Source organism: Corythoichthys intestinalis, chromosome 6 (assembly GCF_030265065.1).
Source record: "Corythoichthys intestinalis isolate RoL2023-P3 chromosome 6, ASM3026506v1, whole genome shotgun sequence".
Taxonomy (NCBI): Eukaryota; Metazoa; Chordata; class Actinopteri; order Syngnathiformes; family Syngnathidae; genus Corythoichthys; species Corythoichthys intestinalis.
The window spans coordinates 42,324,844-42,344,884 of NC_080400.1; the positions used below are offsets into that span (position 1 = coordinate 42,324,844).

At 39.0% G+C, this 20,041-nt stretch overlaps 1 protein-coding gene across 2 annotated transcripts in view; it reads left to right on the forward strand.

Moving 5' to 3' along the window:
- The window catches only part of LOC130917884 (alpha-2-macroglobulin-like), a 33,388-nt gene extending 14,242 nt beyond the window's left edge, over nucleotides 1-19,146 (forward strand). For both annotated transcript variants that reach the window (XM_057839631.1, XM_057839632.1), the window contains exons 2-37: nucleotides 4,290-4,437; nucleotides 4,519-4,699; nucleotides 4,810-4,969; nucleotides 5,080-5,132; nucleotides 5,753-5,773; nucleotides 6,413-6,578; nucleotides 6,659-6,740; nucleotides 6,831-6,960; nucleotides 7,791-7,908; nucleotides 8,015-8,124; nucleotides 8,196-8,363; nucleotides 8,595-8,819; nucleotides 9,401-9,464; nucleotides 9,586-9,731; nucleotides 9,811-9,960; nucleotides 10,389-10,532; nucleotides 10,609-10,699; nucleotides 10,770-10,908; nucleotides 11,159-11,384; nucleotides 11,899-12,025; nucleotides 12,131-12,252; nucleotides 12,332-12,383; nucleotides 13,135-13,218; nucleotides 13,464-13,640; nucleotides 13,758-13,833; nucleotides 13,923-14,079; nucleotides 14,151-14,225; nucleotides 14,646-14,808; nucleotides 14,930-15,117; nucleotides 15,271-15,483; nucleotides 15,769-15,887; nucleotides 18,221-18,311; nucleotides 18,372-18,440; nucleotides 18,520-18,625; nucleotides 18,783-18,824; nucleotides 18,959-19,146. In XM_057839631.1, the coding sequence (XP_057695614.1) occupies nucleotides 4,352-4,437; nucleotides 4,519-4,699; nucleotides 4,810-4,969; nucleotides 5,080-5,132; nucleotides 5,753-5,773; nucleotides 6,413-6,578; nucleotides 6,659-6,740; nucleotides 6,831-6,960; nucleotides 7,791-7,908; nucleotides 8,015-8,124; nucleotides 8,196-8,363; nucleotides 8,595-8,819; nucleotides 9,401-9,464; nucleotides 9,586-9,731; nucleotides 9,811-9,960; nucleotides 10,389-10,532; nucleotides 10,609-10,699; nucleotides 10,770-10,908; nucleotides 11,159-11,384; nucleotides 11,899-12,025; nucleotides 12,131-12,252; nucleotides 12,332-12,383; nucleotides 13,135-13,218; nucleotides 13,464-13,640; nucleotides 13,758-13,833; nucleotides 13,923-14,079; nucleotides 14,151-14,225; nucleotides 14,646-14,808; nucleotides 14,930-15,117; nucleotides 15,271-15,483; nucleotides 15,769-15,887; nucleotides 18,221-18,311; nucleotides 18,372-18,440; nucleotides 18,520-18,625; nucleotides 18,783-18,824; nucleotides 18,959-18,963 (4,326 nt within the window). In that variant the 5' untranslated portion in view covers nucleotides 4,290-4,351 and the 3' untranslated portion in view covers nucleotides 18,964-19,146. The remainder of the gene's footprint in view (nucleotides 1-4,289; nucleotides 4,438-4,518; nucleotides 4,700-4,809; nucleotides 4,970-5,079; nucleotides 5,133-5,752; nucleotides 5,774-6,412; nucleotides 6,579-6,658; nucleotides 6,741-6,830; nucleotides 6,961-7,790; nucleotides 7,909-8,014; nucleotides 8,125-8,195; nucleotides 8,364-8,594; nucleotides 8,820-9,400; nucleotides 9,465-9,585; nucleotides 9,732-9,810; nucleotides 9,961-10,388; nucleotides 10,533-10,608; nucleotides 10,700-10,769; nucleotides 10,909-11,158; nucleotides 11,385-11,898; nucleotides 12,026-12,130; nucleotides 12,253-12,331; nucleotides 12,384-13,134; nucleotides 13,219-13,463; nucleotides 13,641-13,757; nucleotides 13,834-13,922; nucleotides 14,080-14,150; nucleotides 14,226-14,645; nucleotides 14,809-14,929; nucleotides 15,118-15,270; nucleotides 15,484-15,768; nucleotides 15,888-18,220; nucleotides 18,312-18,371; nucleotides 18,441-18,519; nucleotides 18,626-18,782; nucleotides 18,825-18,958) is intronic.
- Nucleotides 19,147-20,041: the final 895 nt, after the last annotated feature.

A 20,041-nucleotide genomic window follows, 5' to 3' on the forward strand; every position in this document is an offset into this window, starting at 1 on the left:
CATTTGTAATAGTACCAGCAGTATTTACTAAGGATTTAGTGAAGATTTTCGGGCTGTTGAACGTATTAATGGAATTCTAATGTATTCTTATGCAAAAATCCTGCTTGACATACGACCATTTCAACTTATAAACAAGGTACTGAAACGAATTAAATTCTTATGTGGAGGTACCACTGTACTTTGCTTGTGCTTACCCAATTATTGGTTGTGTTTAACGGGTTATCTAATTCATGCTTCTTAATTTTTGAGTGCCATCTTGTTGAGCAATGAGCTGCCATTTTGGCTGACTGAAATCTAATACTTGTGGCAGCCTGTTGGCTTGTCACTACCCGATCTTGATGGGCTATCGGATTGCTACTGCGCGTGCCCGAACTGACGTCACGTCCTCTCGAGCGTTGACGGCAGATATATATATATACAGTGGGGAGAACAAGTATTTGATACACTGCCAATGGGTTTTCCCATTGACTGTGTATCAAATACTTGTTCTCCCCACTGTATCTATACGTGATTTTTTTGTTTTTGTTTTAAATGACTCATAAGAAATCATCCAATGATTATGCCATAGATGGAAGAAAACAAAATGCCTTTAAATGTTGAATCTGTTTTAATGTACAAGTGTAGACCATTAACTCAAACCACTCGCTTATGCAAATATAGGCCTCTGAGCCGTTCGTACATTTTTACAATAGCCCTGATAAGATCCATGTAAGAAACCTAAAAGGGCTGGTAAGTCTATAGATTTTTCTAAAACCTTTTGAGAAACATAAGTTTTTTTCCATTTAAATTTTAACAGGGTGAATGGTCTCATGAGGGTTTACGTGGAGAGAGGAAGACGTGTACGTAAGGAAAGCACTTTTTAAAATCTTGAAAGACAAGTTTATGTATAGATGGTAAGGGTGGGGGCATAGGTGATGTACAGTACCGTAGGTGGAAGTATGCACCTGATAGTTGCAATCCGCCATTGATAAAAAAAAATTTAACGCACTTGCGCGAACGGCTACCTGATCGTGACCTGCTACTGCTACGTCACTTCTTCCATTGGCTTTATGCTTATAAAATAAAGGCAAGTGATTCAGACATATAAATTTTGTCAAATGGTCTGGCATATGGGTTGAATATTAATGTTTTTATATGTCTGAATTTATTGTGGCTCAAGTGAAGGCGATGCTGCGCATTACCAAGGGGGGCTCACTTAGACTTAAAAGTATTTTTCAAAAAAGTCTTACGGTTATGTTTACACATGCGTTGTTTGGATCAGGGTGTGCCTCGCATGCCCTAACTGTTTAGGAAAATGTATTTTTATCGTTTAATCTATCACTTGCATATCCATATCTGCTGTAAACGCTCGAAAGGAAGTGACGGCTGTTTGCTCATTCGCAGTAGCAATCCGCCATGATCGGGCAGTGACATGGCTCATTGTTAATCATTCTTTGCATGACCTTTTAAACGGGGGGTGTTGGGCCTGTGAGCTCAGAGCCTTCCTTACCATGTAAGTGGTAAGAGCTTTCCAAAAGGATCATGCCTCCCCTGAGTGGATTAGACGTAAATTAATGTTTAACCCTAACACCAATCAATATATCGATCCAGATCGATGAGCCATAAAACCCCTACCATACATACATACATATGAAAATATTGTATTGTATTGTATACAATGTGACAGGTGGGGAGAGGTGACCTTTGCTAGTTTCAGCTTGGAATCGTAATTTTCTTGGCTCAAAAATTATTGCTGGATCCCTGCCTTTGAGTGTTGATGGTCAGAATGTTTCAATGAGTTTTAACAATAACTGTTCATATGTAATATTCCTTTTGTTATAAAATTTCAGAAAATCCACTCACATGTGATCCAATGTTCCTCAGGCATGTACATGGAGGACATACAGTGCCTTGCAAAAGTATTCGGCCCCCTTGAATCTTGCAACCTTTCGCCACATTTCAGGCTTCAAACATAAAGATATGAAATTTAATTTTTTTTGTCAAGAATCAACAACAAGTGGGACACAATCGTGAAGTGGAACAACATTTATTGGATAATTTAAACTTTTTTAACAAATAAAAAACTGAAAAGTGGGGCGTGCAATATTATTCGGCCCCTTTACTTTCAGTGCAGCAAACTCACTCCAGAAGTTCAGTGAGGATCTCTGAATGATCCAATGTTGTCCTAAATGACCGATGATGATAAATAGAATCCAACTGTGTGTAATCAAGTCTCCGTATAAATGCACCTGCTCTGTGATAGTCTCAGGGTTCTGTTTAAAGTGCAGAGAGCATTATGAAAACCAAGGAACACACCAGGCAGGTCCGAGATACTGTTGTGGAGAAGTTTAAAGCCAGATTTGGATACAAAAAGATTTCCCAAGCTTTAAACATCTCAAGGAGCACTGTGCAAGCCATCATATTGAAATGGAAGGAGCATCAGACCACTGCAAATCTACCAAGACCCGGCCGTCCTTCCAAACTTTCTTCTCAAACAAGGAGAAAACTGATCAGAGAGGCAGCCAAGAGGCCCATGATCACTCTGGATGAACTGCCGAGATCTACAGCTGAGGTGGGAGAGTCTGTCCATAGGACAACAATCAGTCGTACACTGCACAAATCTGGCCTTTATGGAAGAGTGGCAAGAAGAAAGCCATTTCTCAAAGATCTCCATAAAAAGTCTCGTTTAAAGTTTGCCACAAGCCACCTGGGAGACACACCAAACATGTGGAAGAAGGTGCTCTGGTCAGATGAAACCAAAATTGAACTTTTTGGCCACAATGAAAAACGATATGTTTGGCGTAAAAGCAACACAGCTCATCACCCTGAACACACCGTCCTCACTGTCAAACATGGTGGTGGCAGCATCATGGTTTGGGCCTGCTTTTCTTCAGCAGGGACAGGGAAGATGGTTAAAATTGACGGGAAGATGGATGCAGCCAAATACAGGAACATTCTGGAAGAAAACCTGTTGGTATCTGCACAAGACCTGAGACTTTGGACGGAGATTTATCTTCCAACAGGACAATGATCCAAAACATAAAGCCAAATCTACAATGGAATGGTTCAAAAATAAACGTATCCAGGTGTTAGAATGGCCAAGTCAAAGTCCAGACCTGAATCCAATCGAGAATCTGTGGAAAGAGCTGAAGACTGCTGTTCACAAACACTCTCCATCCAACCTCACTGAGCTCGAGCTGTTTTGCAAAGAAGAATGGGCAAGAATGTCAGTCTCTCAATGTGCAAAACTGATAGAAACATACCCCAAGCGACTTGCAGCTGTAATTGGAGCAAAAGGTGGCGCTACAAAGTATTAACGCAAGGGGGCCGAATAATATTGCACGCCCCACTTTTCAGTTTTTTATTTGTTAAAAAAGTTTAAATTATCCAATAAATTTTGTTCCACTTCACGATTGTGTCCCACTTGTTGTTGATTCTTGACAAAAAATTAAAATTTTATATCTTTATGTTTGAAGCCTGAAATGTGGCGAAAGGTTGCAAGGTTCAAGGGGGCCGAATACTTTTGCAAGGCACTGTACATGACCAAATATTCAAGTTAGAAAAGGAGTGAGTCGGAGCCAATTTTATACAACTCTCTTTACTTTGTTGTGCGCAACATGGCCAATTTTCCTACTAAAAATTGCTGGCTGACATGTAAATATACCTATTACGCAATTAATGTGATTAGGTCTTCATCAGACTGGACAGAACATAATGTAAAAATGATTTTGCTTGTAAAATGTTTCCTTCGGGTGGTATGAATCAGCTTCTTCCGTCATGCCAGCAGTGACATTGCCCCCAGTCTTGTCTATTGCAAATGTTTTAACGGACTGTTTCTTCAGCATACTTGCGTCCTGGAGTTTACTATCACTTGACGCTACAAATTCAGACCAATGTCAAATAAATAAAAATGTGTAGCTATGTTTGAGCATGTCACCAGCGAATTGGGATTCTATAAACCTTTGTGTATACTGATGATTCAGATCAGCTACATCATCACCTTATCTAAGGTTTACCAGGAGCGCCCCCACAAAATTTTTAAGGGGGCAGTAGCAGCTGGACAACACGAAGAAATGCTAGTTATCTGTAGCATGTTTTTTTTTTTTTTTTTTTTTTTTTTTTTTTTTTTTTTTTAAGAAAAAGTACCTCTCTTGTCTTAAATACAGTACATTCAGACAAATGGAGGGCAACTTCAGTTTCCATGATAAAAAAAAGAATACACCCATCCACCTCCACTGTGTGAGGGTGAAGTGCAGTTGCAACATGCTTGTGTGTTTAATGCGGGGATGGATATTTGTTGTGCATAACAGAGGGGCGGATCCTTCAGTGGATATTTAACACGAGCAGACACTGAGGATCGTCCTAGTCAATCATGGGTGGTGTCAGGAAGCAGCCATGGAGCTGGGTGTTGTGCATAGTCTTCAGCTTGATGTGCATGGACTGGACAGAAGCTGAACCGTAAGTTAGCAGCGATACATACATTGCTTCCGTTTTAATTTTGCAAACAATGAGTTGCTGTCTTGTTTTCTGCAACTGTAGAAGTTACTTGGTTGGATTTCCTGTGATTCTGGAAGCTGGAGCTGAAACCAGTTTCTGTGCGAGTCTGCTGCAGCCCAATGAAACCATGACCATGACTGTGTTTTTAAACTCTAAAGAGGAGAACAACACCCTATTTAAAGAGGAATCCAGCAAAGACTTTCATAAATGCCACAAGTTTATGGTGAGCTTTAATTAAGTCATTTAAGTTGCTCATTGTCCCTTGTTGAGTATACAGTACGATTTAAAAGGATACAATTGTTTGTAAAATGTCTTTATTCATTGGTTATGCAGGTTCCTGTTCCTAATAGCAATGAGGAGGTTCTGCAAATGGTTGTGGAGGTAAAAGGTGCAACATTCTTCTCGAGAGAGGTCAAGAAAGTCTTGATCCGAGTGTACAAACCAACGACCTTCATCCAAACTGATAAACCCATCTACCTTCCAGGACAAACTGGTAACTGAGCATATCGATTATGGTTATCAAGTACATTTTGTATATTGTATGTTGCAAAAAATGGTTGAATGTTTGTGATGGCATCAAGGTTAATTTTGTCCTCCATTCAGTGCAATTCAGAGTTGTTTCCCTGGACACACAGTTCAGACCTGCCTCCCAAATGGTGAATATTTTTCGTTTGTTACAACTGACACTTTTGTCTAAAATATTTTATAAACCTAGTTAGTGGCGGTAGGATGAAAATTGTTTTTTGTAATGTAGAGACCACAGTGAATGGGATCATTGACCTGGCCTTTTAATCCGTGACCTCTTCATGACAACGTCAATAGTTTAAAAAAAGATTCTCATTGAAACCTGCCGATGTTCATATTTGGTAACCTTTTACAAAGTTTGTTTTAGAATTTGAAGTAAACAGTGATACCTTTTTTAGGTTAAAAGAGATTGACAATCATATAGTGTGACTATTGTCACCAACTGATTTCGGTGATTAGCAACGAGGGGTTCTAGAATAAACATTTTATTGACATGACATTTGGTAGACATAAAATAAATTAAAAGTGGCCAGTTAGATGCATATTCCTAATACTTTACTGCTAAAGGGCTAAAACAGGACTAATTTATGCCCAGTACAATTCAGTCACTGTATGGAAATTATACTTTTTTTTTTTTTTTAATATCGCTTGTATTATGTACTGTTTTGAATCCTAAAAACAAGGTAATGGTGCATTTTGATGCATAGAAACTGACTGTTGTTTTTTTTTTTTTTTTTTTTTTTTTTTGCAGTACAAGACCATCGAAATTCAGGTAAGATTTTAATAAAAAATCTAGTGTAATCCCATTGCACTGTCATTGCTTAAGGTACCTTTTTTTATTTTTTTATTTTTTAACAGAGCTGTTGAAATACAACATTAAATTATTACCCCAGCCACGTTATCCAAGCCTAATTCTGTTGTTCAGTGCTAATAATATTGCTCCGTTTCAGAAAAGGGCAGTTATGAAGACTCAGTGGGCGGTTTAATCTATCATTTTCAAATTTTGTTAGCATTCTTAATGTTGATGCAAGTTAACAATTTGTATAAGTAGTATACTAGTCATTGGTAAGACGAGCAACTGTATGACTAATTCATATGCTGCTCATTCACATTTGTGACTTCGTCATCTCCCTTTATAAGATAACAAATCTATCTGACTGATATAATCTAGTGACAAGTTGATGGGGTGTACAAATTCTTTTTGTATCTTTGTCACCCATTTATAAAGTTCACTGTTACATCACATTACCATTAGAGAAAATTAAAATTACTTCCACATTGATGTGACAAGGCGCTGAGTTAATCTGCAGTTTTACTACTTTGAAGCTGAGTATTTTTGCACAAATTTCTGTAAATTAAAGGCCACATGACTGTTTATCTTTTAATGTTTTTTTTTTTTTTTTTGTGGCAGAATCCTAGCAACTCCCGCATTGGACAATGGCTGAACCAAACGTCCAACGGTAAAATATTGCAGCTGTCTTACTCTTTGAACTCAGAGGCACGGCAAGGAATCTACCAAGTAATTGTGTCTGTTAATGAAGAAAACATATACCACAGTTTCAAAGTGGAAAAATATGGTATGAAAAAAGTTCCTTATTCCCCCTTCCCCTCCTTTGTCTTTTAATCCATTTGGACTGAACAAATGTTTTTGTTCTAGTTTTACCAAAATTTGATGTAAAAATAAATGGAGCAGATGAAGTTGTTATCGTCGAAGATAACAACATTGAAGTGTGTTCAAAGTAAGTACTGTGTCAAGTTTGATTTAAACATTTGAATAACTGCCTGATTTTGAACCACACTAAATGGTTTGATTATTTTAAAATCAATAGGTACACATATGGACAGCCTGTGCCTGGTACTGTCACACTTAAGGTTTGCCGACCGATCTACTCCTATCTTATTTCCAATGCCAACGAAGGCCCCATCGTTACGCCACCATGCCACGAGGAGAGAAAACCGGTAATTTTAGCAAGCACTAAAACAAAAATACTAGACGTCCCATTATGGTTTACAAATCTTTTAGCATTCCTGTTTAATTTGCTCATATTTTTTTATTATTCCTGATTCTACGCATCCATGCAGAAATGTCAAAAAGACTGTTGTAAATGTTGAGGGGATATAATGAATGGGTAAAAATCTTTACTTGGATTTCATTAATGTAATTTTTTTATTTTATATGATATATATATATTGGGGGGGGGGGTGTAATTTTTCATTTGGTGCTCTGAAATTACCTGCCAAACGTGCCCAGATTAACCATTTATAGGCTGTATGACTATTTTTGGTAAAGACCTGGCATCCACATACTGTATGTTAACATCATGTTTTGGGTTATGTAGGCCTCAATATTTGGTATTCGAGTGCAGCCAACGTGACCTCACATGTGAGGTCTCAATTATACAAATTAAACATATGAGAATGATAGCTGCCAGTCTTCCCAGTCGAAATAGATTGGGCCTCTAGCGCAGCCAATGAATTAGTGCCCTCAAGTGTTAGTGAATAAAATGTAAATCCACTTGGCTTTTTACTCTAAAGTTGATAAACAATAAAATGGCATAACATTTTTAAACTTTTTTTTTTTTATTTAACTTTTTAAATAGAATACTGGTAATTGTCATTTCCTTTTTAAAATACATTTTTTTAAGCTTTTTGATTTTTAATTAAAAAAAAAAAAACAACCGACGTCTTGCCCTTTTGATGGCAGCAATGAGTTAAATGGGTAAGCGCGAAGGCATTGAAAGCGATTTAATTTAAAAAAAATATTTTTTGGGGGGGGGTGTGCTTTTTAGACTAATAAGACTGGCTGTGCCACCTTTACTGTGAAGTTGTCCACTTTCACAAAAATAGACCAGAAGGCAGTACAGGATGTATTGGAAGTCCATGCTGAGATGGAAGAAGAAGGGACTGGTAAGTGCTTGGCTTTTAAATAATTTTGCACCAATTTTCATTCAAATTAACACATTGGTTTGGCTTTTGAGTTCTTGTTTAATAAATATTTGTAAAATCTGGACAGGTGTTTCACATCCGCAGTACAAAAGAATACAAATTTCATATGTAATTGGAAAACTGTCATTTGAGAACACACCAAAGACTTATGAGAAGGCTTCACAAGTGGAGGGAAAAGTAAGTGCAAAGCAAAGGTTTGACTCTTGTGCTGACAACTATGATCTGAGGGAGCTTTGTGATTCCCACAGGTTAAAGCGGTTCATTATAACAATACTCCTATTGTTAATCTGGATCTGTACCTGCTGGAGGGGAACAGGTGGTCACCAAATCTCCGACAGAACCTCACGACGGACCAGGACGGCTTTGCTAGCTTCTCAATTAGCACTGCTAACCGTGAAGATGACATTCACATCTACGTAAGTAACAAAAGGCAATTGAATTGTGCCCCAAAACAAGCAAATCCATTTGAAGTTTGCTAAAACAAATGAAGAATAACGATGAGTTCATTTGGTGGCTTGCTCAGCAGTAAATGGTTAGCTCACTGGCCTTTTGGTCAAGTTTGACCACATTCTTGCTTAAACTACTTTTGTAGCTACAAAGATGCATAAAAGATTTCTCGGCTCTGAACACGTCTGTTATTTCTAAAGGTTAGTGCCACGCCAAACCTGGATTATGATTATAGAACTCCATACTATGAGAAGGGAGAGCACACAGTTTCCCAGTTTCAACCGCCTTCTCTTGAGACAAAAACTGTCAGCTACCTCGTGGTAAAGAATAAGGATGCGCCAATTCCTTGTGAGAAAGATGAGGACGTCACCATCCAATATAATGTTGTCGGAGAGTCTCAAGGGTTGGCTGATCTTATGTATCTGGTGAGTGATGATATATATACAAAAATGAGAAACTCAGTTTTACTGAATCTTACTGTTGTCTCTACCCCTACGTCTTGACCCCAAGGCAAGTTTAAAATGCTAATAACCTCTCAAAATATTAAATCTAGCGGTTGACAAGTGTTTTCTGTTAAATATTTGCACTATATTGGGTAGTGTGGCTTTTAAACATGTTCTTGATTTCTACTTCATCTGCAGAGTGAGTGTTTTTAGATTATAGAAATTTGACTTGTCTACTGTAATACTATGCTACTTAAAGGAAAATGTAACCACGCCAGCAATTCAATAGTTTATAGCATAAATTAGATAAACTGTCGCTGATGAGGCCATTTTGAAGGTAATTTACCACACCTTCATTCAATTTAACCACTTTTTGATGAATGGATCATTAATCATACAATTTTGTTCCGACATGTCATAAATGCCACAATAAAACCATGTAAACTGTGTATTAAAACAGTCTGCTATTGACAACAGTAGTTCATGTCCAGTTCCATTTAAACTGGGAGGACTCACCGTGAATGCTTGTTTGACTCATGTCCTTTTCCTCTTAACTCATCTAGGTACTTGCCAGAGGAGCAATCGTTTTTCAAGGAGCTAAGCAGATAGTTGTTAAAGATAAATCAGGTGTGCTATGACAAAATTGCCAAATTTTATTTAACTTTCTGCTACCAAATAAACATACATATGCCTAGTTTTCTAAAAACATTGAACGCTATGAATTTTTTCAAAACAAAATGGCTTTCAGTGACTGAGGGCGAGGTGACTTTCCAGTTGAAGGTTTCTCCAGAGATGGCGCCAGTTGTCCAGGTAGTTGCATATGCTGTGCTTCCCAGTGCTACAGTGATTGCTCAAAGTGCACATTTCACCACAGAGAAATGCTTCAGAAATAAAGTAAGTGAACACATGTTAAGCAATTACACTGTATGGATGATGTTCGGATTATAATGGGATGTGTTGTGCTGTGTATCAGGTGTCTGTGGAATTCTGTCCATCTTCTGCGGTCCCGGGTGAAGAAACAATTTTGCAAGTGACAACCCAGCCAAACTCTCTGTGTGGGGTGAGCGCTGTTGACCAGAGTGTCCTCATCAAAGAGCCTGGAAAGACTCTAAATACAGATGAGGTAGAAGTTGTCTTGGTTCTTGCATATCGGTTCAATCTGGCTCTATTCCATAGAGCTATTTTCAGTGCACTTGTTTGTGCATTAGTCAACATTTTTCCTGTTGAGGCATCATTAATGCCAAAAGGCCAGAGTGCCACGAGGTTGTTCAGGAGTGTGACATTTCACACCTCATACCCTCTTCTTTCACACTGTTGTCTTTGAAAAAATACACGATTCAAGTATTTTGCACACGACGCTAAAAGTGAGGTCGTTTCAAATAGCCCTTTTTCACCTTCAAGCGGATTTGAAAATATTCTGATTTTAATCTGTTTAACATGCTATGAGACCTTGTCTCCTAAAATCGAAATCATGTGTCATTTGTGAAGCTCAAGATATTCAGTATTTGTGCAGATGTAAAACCATCTTTGTGATTTCCTGTTTTCTACCAGATATTTAGGTTGCTACCAGTCACACAAGCAACGTATATTCCATACAAAGCTGAAGACTCAGTGGAATGTTTAAGTGTCAGACCTAGAAGGTCAATTCTGCCATACCCTAGACACGACATCGATGATGCTTTTACCGTTTTCCAGGTAATTTAACTTCACTATTCTGTGTTGAAAATAAAAGCAAGCTCTTTATTTATGTACTGTATGTTTCTTATCCTAGCGTAACGGGCTTAAGATGGCAACAAATTTGCATATCAGAGTTCCAACTTGCCTTCGGTTTCAGGGAAGAGAATACCATCACAGTCCCTATGGTCAGTAATTTACGCTGAATATTTTTCAGCATTAAATCTGTACTTTAATTAGGAAATCATTTCTTTTCAGGTATTGCTCTGCGGTATGAAACTGTAGATGCGATGGCAGCACCCAATGCTGTTGCTGGCTTGGGAGGCAGCGCTGCCCCAATTCAGACAATACGCAACTTCTTTCCAGAGACTTGGTTGTGGGACCTGGTGGACGTTGGGTGAGCCTTTGTCATAAATGTCAATTTTATTTCATGTTATTTCCTATTCCGATTTATATCCAATAAGATGCAGTAAATTTCATCACAACACAATTATTTGTGATATCGTCAATGCAATGTGGACTGAAAGTTGAAACATTTTGTGTGTAGCTTGTAACTGGTTTTCGTATCAGTTTCAGGGCATTTGTGAGTCTTGGCATCTTTAAATTTTCACTATATAATTTGGCTTAACTCATTCTCTTTTTTTCAGAAATTCTGGCATGAGGGACATTTCCCTCAAAGCCCCAGATACCATCACCACATGGGAGACAGAGGCTTTCTGCCTGTCCTCGCAGGGTTTTGGCTTAGCTCCTCGTCAAAAGTTAACTGTCTTCCAGCCTTTCTTCCTTGAGCTCACACTGCCATACTCCATCAAACGTGGAGAACACTTTGAGCTGAAAGCCACAGTCTTCAACTTCTTGTCCAAATGCATCATGGTAGTGACAAACTTTACCTTACTAGAGCTACTGTATTTGTTTGCATGGGAATTGTGGTAATAGTAATTAAGACCAAACCAGTTTGCTAATGTTTTGATTTTGTAACCAAAAATTCACTGTCATTTTAGCCATCACACTTTCACAAAGGGCCACAGTGGGTGCAGGTTTTTATTCCAACTGATCAAAAGGACAGCGTTTCACCAATATGGTGTTTTACAAGAGTCATCAGTTGATTGTAGTAACTTCATTAGTTAAACTTTGTGCTGTATCGGTGTGACCAAAGACCTGCATCCACAGTGGCCGTTGAGGAACCGTTTGCCAACCACGGTCATAGATCATACTATCTGGCTTGGCTTCTCTCCTTGGACCAGTCTGCCTTGGGTCCAACTTGGCACATTCAATTTAATGGCAAACTGTGATGATGTAACCGCTCAAGGAGTGGTCATTAGCTATACAAAGTCTAATGGTAATGTTCATTTCCACTTATTATTCAATTTATTCTTTGTGTTGACAGGTCAGGGTGACTCCAGCCGCTTCCTCAGCTTTTAGTCTCACACCACTTTCTGGTGATGAGTACAATTCCTGCCTATGTGGCAATGAGCGCAAGACTTTGAGATGGACTTTGACCCCATCAACATTAGGTGAGGGTCTTTCATTGTGTAGAGGATTTTGACTTGTCAGAAAAAATCCTTTGTTTAAATCAATTTTGACATATTCTGATTTTCACACTCATTTGTTCTTTTTAGGGGTTGCCAATGTGACTGTGACGGCTGAAGCTGTGCCATCTCATACCTCTTGTGACAATGAGGTAGTGAGTGTGCCAGAAAGAGGTCGCATTGATGTAGTCACACGAACGCTCATCGTGAAGGTTAGTAATTTTCTTTCTAAATACTGCGTGTATAGATGTATACATTTTCAAACACATTTATCTGTGTTGGTCTTCTTAGGCTGAAGGAACTGAAGTGACAAAGGCCTACAACTGGCTTTTCTGCCCTAAAGGTCAGAAATGAAATAAGCACCGTCCTTTTTATAAAACAGGCAACCCTTGGAAAAGGGTTTTTAATTCATGAGCACTCCAAGCCTTTATTTTGTGGAGACTGAAAACCAAAAGGGATCTGATTTTACGCCTGGGTTTGATAGCTTGATTGAACTATTTTTACTTGAATTAACCCAATTCTCATGCAAGCAAAAAATATTGGGACATGTGACAGAAAGGTGTCTTTTTTGGCCGGCACTAAATTCAGGATATCATTTCAACAGTCTGAGAATTTTGATAAACCCTTAACTTTTTTTCTTAACTTTTTAAAAATCCCTTTAATGTAAACACCCTGTAATTCTAAAATAATTTAATGAGACATGCAGACGTCTGAAGTAGCTAATACAAGTGAATGATTTGCAACGACAGTCTTTCTCCTTTTTTGACTCTTGTCCATCTTGGACTGTTTTAAAGCTTTTGGTCTTTTAATTTACATTCATCGAGTTACAAATTTTGTCTGTTGTATATCAATACTTGGAAATAAATGTCGTTTTTCCTAAATGTTTTCGGTCCCCAAGAAAAACTAAAGGAATAGGCCTCTTTAGTACATTTGGACAGGAGTATGTTATGGAGTTTATTTCTTTGTTTTCAAAAATACTGCCATTCATATATATGTGTGTCTATATATATATCTACATCACATACATGTGATGCTGACCAAGTTCTCAAATCAACCAACATTATTTATAATCTAAAATCCTATCTGCACTACAGGAGGAAATCTGAAGGAAGAAACTGATTTGAAGCTTCCTGCGAATGTGATCGGCGGATCAGCACGTGGTTTAATATCTGTTCTGGGTAAATTATTTTATTATGAAACATTAAATGTAGAGTAACTCATAATGGTCCTTGTGGAGAGCAATTTTATGATTTGGAAATATTCAAAGTTATGGCAATTTATGATATTTTATGCAGCGTTATGTGAATAGTAATCTATGGTAAAATTAAGGTCTTCCCCAAATGAAATGTGCCCTGGGTTTTTAATATTCACATTTAGGACTCCTTTCTTTTTGTGGCAGTCATAAGACTCTGTCTTTGTGCAGGTGACATTTTAGGCCGAGCTTTGAAGAACATCGATGGTCTATTGAGGATGCCATATGGATGTGGAGAGCAGAACATGGCGCTATTTGCCCCCAATATTTACATCTTGCAGTACCTAAAAGACACACAGCAGCTGACACCAGCCATCAAGGAAAAGACCCTTAATTTCCTGACCAGTGGTGAGTCCCTGAGACCATTGTATAAACCTTAAATACTGCAGGTGTTTTTACGAATGTTCCTGTTTTTTTGTTTTTTTTTAAAACAAATTTCCATATCTACATTTTTTTCCCCCTAAGGCTACCAGAGACAACTTAACTACAAGCATTCCAGTGGCGGATACAGCACTTTTGGGACTGGAGAGGAGAACACTTGGTGAAAACATCAACAATGCTCTATTGTAAATTATATCTGAATTGTATCAGCCGTTTAAATCATGTTGTTTTTTTGTCCTTCACCCTCAGGTTGACTGCTTTTGTGATGAGATCTTTTGCCAAAGCCAGTTCTTTTATTTACATTGACCCTTCTGATATTGAAGATTCTCAGACTTGGCTGGAAAGAAAGCAGAAAGAAAACGGTTGTTTCCAAAAGTCAGGAAAACTTTTTAATAACAGAATGAAGGTGTGATTCGTTATCAGATGTTGAAATGGTCTGTAAAAGTAATGATTACAAGTGATGTTTCTATTCAACAGGGTGGTGTTTCTGATGAAGTGACTCTCAGTGCTTACGTCACTGCTGCCTTCTTGGAGAGGGGTAAATCAGTCAATGTGAGTAGAAGCTATGCTTTCCTTAATCACATTGATTCACATTTTAACAATATGTAAATGCAGAATTACTGACCCACAATAAATTGTGACCTTATTTGGGCAAGAGAATTCTCTTGACCAAAGACTGGCAAAGGTCCCCCCCCCCCCCAATTCAACCTCTAAGTCAAGTTTATTTATATGCCTTGAAATCATCAAGATCCCAAAGGGCAACAGAGAATCGAATGTCAAGTCCTTGCTAACAGTGTATTAAAAAGTGGTCCGGAGAGGTTTGGATGAAGAAAAAATGCGAAGTGACATTTATTGCACTCTTAAGATGTACTGAACCCACCCCACCCCCCATTTCATTCAGATCTGTTCACTTCAGTATTATCTAAGCTTATTTTCTGTTTTGCCCTCTTGCCCTTCCTCAATATCATACAGGATGCCACAGTGACCCAAGGCCTGTCTTGCTTGAAGGCGGCTGTCAATGACCACAGCAACGTTTACACAACAGCTCTGCTGGCCTACGTTTTTACCTTGGCTGGCGATAAGGATACTCGGGCTAATCTTCTGCAACACTTGGACAGCATTAAAATACAACAGGGTAGGTTAATTCTCTTAAGATGCTGCACAGAATTTGAACATTCAGTTATACTGTAGGCCTATGTGGATACTGAATTTCCTTGCCATATAATTCACCTTTGATGCCCCCACCCCTCTGCCAGATGGTTTCATTCACTGGTCTCAAAAATCAACGGAGACCTCACAATCTCTGTCTGTGGAGATCACCTCATATGTGCTCCTGGCCAAACTTGGCAGCTCTCCCACTGTTGAAGACCTTGGTTATGCCTCTGGCATTGTCAGATGGCTGACGACCCAGCAGAACTATTATGGGGGTTTTGCTTCGACTCAGGTATGTGCCCCAAAAATTAGAGCAGTGACTCGCTAAAACTCTTTCAATTAAAACACATTGCACAGAAATATTAATTATACCTGAACAACCACTGCAATGTTTATTTGGTATCTTACTGTATTGAAACATGTTTTTCGTGTATTTGTGTTTCAGGACACAGTGGTGGCACTTCAGGCTCTGGCTCTTTACTCCACTCTGGTATTCAGTCCAGGAGGTTCCAGCACAGTGACGGTGTCATCTCCTAGTGGCCTTTTAACATTTGACGTCAACCAGAATAACAAATTGCTCTACCAGGAAGAGGTGCTCAATGATGTTTCAGGTCATTTCAGTATGGAGGTGAAGGGGTCGGCGTGTGCTTCAGTACAGGTCAGCGAATGTCCCTTAGTCTTCATATTTCTCTTTTGGAATGGTAACACTATCACAGCAGTGCAGCAATTTTAAATGTGTATGTATATATGATTATATGACACTACTATTTTGTGCTCGTTATAACCCTAAATTGTACTCACAATCCACTGAGGTCAAAGATGAGAACTAACACCTACTTTTAAAATGCCGTTATGTGGTGGTGGTTCTCATGACACTGACCATTGCTATGCCCACCTTTCAAATAGTTGATCAAACTAAACTGTGTGTACACTTGTTCTCCAGCTGACTCTGCTCTACAACATCCCTACACCCACTGAGACTACTACTCTCAGTGTTGCAGTGGAGACTAACTGCACCAGTGCTTCTGGCAGACCTAAAGTCGAACTGAAGATGAAATCTCTGTAAGAACTTATTGACTTGTGCATCAATCAGAGGACTGTGTAGTGAATTGTGTTGATCACAGAAGAATTTGCTACCCCGTATCGTATTGCACTAACGCTTTAGAGTGCAAGTAATTATTTTTGGCAATTTCAAAAAAATGTGTCCTCATTAAGACCTGGCATCCGCATACGTGGACATCACATTTTGGTTCATGTAGGCCAAACATTTGGTATATAAGTGTGGCCTACATGACCCAAATAAAATGAGGATGCCAGTGGCCTATACTACGAAGCCGGTTTTCTGGCTTAGCAGGGTAACTTCGAGAGTAACTTTATCACGTGCGACGTAAGTTCGCGGCTATGCGAGACTACGAAAGGTGGATATGTTGGAACCGAGAAGTGTTGCCATGGCAACACACGCCACATGCCAAACCTGGTCGTGTCAGAGTTAGATCTTGCTTAACATCAGGATTCCAATTAACCACGCTCTATTTAAACAGAACTCCTCCGCGGACGTGTCCTCCTGACAATGACAGCGTACTTGGACGACCCATACGACATTGGCGCGCGGATTGTGAGGGGCTCTCTCCGGAGGGCACGGGTATTTCGGGACCGCCAGAATCCGCTGGCGTACCCGGAAGATGTTCTCCATGAAAGACATATTTTCAACTGAGGGAATTCTTTACCTGTGCCAACTGATCGAGGCGGACGTCACTAATGTAACCCGCCGAGTCAGGCCCTCACAACCACGCAGCTTGTGTGCCTGTCCGTGCGCTCTTTTGCCAGGGACAATATATGTATTCCATGATTCCATCGGTGATGCTGAATATCTGCGTAAGAACACTGTATACCGTGCGATTCGGAGTGGGGTATGGAAACGCTTCAAATTGATTGTTGAAATCGCTGAATGTAAACTAATGCGGAGCTTTGCTCTCATCCAAGAAATATATTTAACGGACTTTCCAGCGTTATTTCGTTGTGTAAATGTATTTATAATAATCATAGAAATATGTAGACTATTTAAACATTGAGAAAACTTGTTTTTTTCTGCCAGCTCGAAGAGATTAAATTGTCAAATCCACTGATAGGACAGACGCACAAATATAAAAGATATAAATGTTTATTGAATATGCATCTTAGTCTTGTTTGTCAACGAAAATTCGTTACAAAAGAAGGGCTTTAATTTACGCAACAACGCATGGCATCCCCGCATTTTCTTCTTCTCCTGAGTCCTCATAACATAAAATTTTGGGAGGGGGGGTCAGGCTTGGGCCTGCAAATCAAGTTGATTGATCGGACTCTGGTCGGGTCGAGCTGGATTTTTTAGGCCCAAACTAAAAAAAAGAACATACTATTCATACAGTCAAGGAGACTAAACATACAATCATCCTGCTTCATGTGGTGATGCGCGATAAATTATTTCTTACTGTTAACGTACCAAATCTTCTTTTATTGTCCTGACAGCAGGCTTTATTTCTTTTCATGGACATAAGTAAACTGGCATATTGACGCATTCACAAATCACACGATCTGTAAATTCGCTGTCAACAGACCTGTCGCGCTCAACTCGCCGAATCGGTGTTGGATTTCGCGGTGAGGGTGGATTTTAATCATCGCGCATTCCTCCTCTGTGAAGTAAGGTGCCCGTGCAATCGTCACAAGTAGTGTTTGACTCTGCTCTCCGCCCCCTTTTATGTGAACGCGCAGTAACTCTGACTGGGTTGACACAGGTTCGACTAATCAACCTCATAATCAGCATCGTAGCACCGATTGATCACAAACTAGACAACCAGGTTTTGTCAACTCCGGTTACCCGCTGGTAAACTGGATTACTTCTGAACTCGGTTCGTAGTATAGGCCACTGGTCTCGATTATTTGTATATATTAATACGTTTTGAAAACAAAATTACTATTAGAATGAATAAAAATGGGAAAAATCTGTCAGTGGGCCATAACCACAGTATTTTTTCCCCACCAATTTCATGTTATTTAACTGATTGCTTGCCATAGACAACAATAGATGTCCAATTCATTTCAACTGGGAAGACTTGGCTGTGAATGCTAATGTTTTAGTGCCATTGACGGCACTAGAGTTCCAATCCATTTTGACTGGGAGAGGATGTCGGCGAATGATCGCTGCGAGTCTCTCCCAGTCAAAATGGGTATCTAGCGCGGTCAATGACTGCCAACGATTTAAATGAGTGCCCTATTTAGGGTTAATGCAAGACAAATGTGGAAATTATCCTATACAGTACCATTTCATAACGGTCTTTGTTAACAGGAATATACTAACTTTTAAGATGCCTTTGCGTAAGTGTTTTTTTCAACCCATGTTTTTGATGGTTCTACCACAGATACAGTGGGAAGGAAAGCAGTACAAACATGGTGGTGCTGGAAATCAGTTTGCTGTCTGGGTTTCAAGTAGAACCAAAGTCTTTCCAAAGAGTAAGTACCAAATTAGCTTAGAAATAGAGCTGTCTTTTAATGTTTCAATGTTTCCAACAGCTCAAAGGCTCGCTGCTGGTTGAGCGTGTTGAAAAGGAGGAAGATCGTGTGCTTGTTTATCTGACGGAGGTGAGGAATAAGTAATGAGCTTGAGACTTATTTTAATGACCAATTTTGAGATTTCATTTGCCTTTTTCCCCTGTAACAGATACCAAAGGACATACCGATATACCACTTCTTGGAGCTAATACAGGAAATCCCAGTGCAGGACCTGAAACCAGCTGTAATCAAGCTCTACGACTATTACCAGCCAAGTAAATGAATACCCGATTAGTCCTGTCAGACAAATGTTTGAGTGTTTGTACTGCTCACTCCATTTATAACACTCACTTGTACTGTTAAAAACATTGACTGTTTTATTGTTTCCATTTTTTAACCTTTTTTTTTTTTTTTTTTTTAATTCTTCCTTAGGTGACCAGGCTGAGACAATTTACAACTTTGATTGTAAGACAGGTAAATAGCGTATTTATTTAAAAATAAACCTTTTTAAAATTGGTTTAGAAATAATAAAGATGATTGTGAATCTTTGTAAAGTGAAACAAAATGGTGACCGCTAATGTGATTGCCTTTTCCACCCCGCCCCCCAGGTTGAAGAACACTTTAATTTTTTGAAGTCCTGGCTGGTTTGCTATTAAATAAGCCTGTATATTCATACAGTTTATATAACTCCATGTCTGCTTGCTTGGTAGGTTGACACTTGCTATGAAAAATGCAATGTGACTTTTTCATGATTTTTAAATCTTCAGATTTGAAATAAAGATGTCACAATGTGTAACTGGTGAGCTGCTGCTTTTTTGGGGGGGTCCTTGGCCCCTTTAGCTCTATAAAGGGCAACAATTTAACTAATTTGCTGCAATAGAAAGTGCTAGGTATTCAATCAGTTTTGACTGGGAGAGCCCAGCAGCGATTCCCAGTCGAAATTGGACGTCGATCATTGTCAATTGCAGCCAATGAGTTAAATTTCTGAAAGTTAAAAATAAACCAATGTTGGAGTCTGTAACCAGTGTTCTCATTTTAACGTATATTGTTAACATTTTATTTATAGGAGATGTATAATTAATTTTAAAAAATAATAATAATTGGCAAATTAGTCACCCTCTAAATGCTTAATGGAGTAGCACAGAGTGGCAGTTTTTAGAACTTGGGCAGCTCAATGTCCTTTGAAAAAATTAGGTTAAACTAAAAGTCAGACAGCTAGGAAGTTTGCTTGGAAGAGAATGTTTACTTGGGGGGGGGGATTTGAAGATTTTTACTTACTGGATGAGTCTATTTGTACCCAATTGCTACCCATTCAAATTTGGGTGGTTGATGTGAAGCGGGTGCAAATTACAATTGATGACCCTCGAGTGCCACTATCCAGCTCGTTTTCCATGTCTCCCTCCCTTGACACTCCTGAATCAAATGATCAGCTCATCAGCAAACTCTGCAGGAGCCTGATAACGATCATGATTCTTTGATTCAGGTGTGTTAAAGGAGGGAGACATGGAAAACAAGCTGGGTAGTGGCACTCGAGGACCAGGGTTGCTGACCCCTGACCTAGACTAAAGAATTGCTACTGTTACGTTTTTGGCGTTAAAGATGGTAGGTCTGCATTTTATTCCCATAGGATGGTGTCCAGTTTACTCTTGGACTGCTTGACCTAATAAAAATGTAATGCACTATTGCACTTA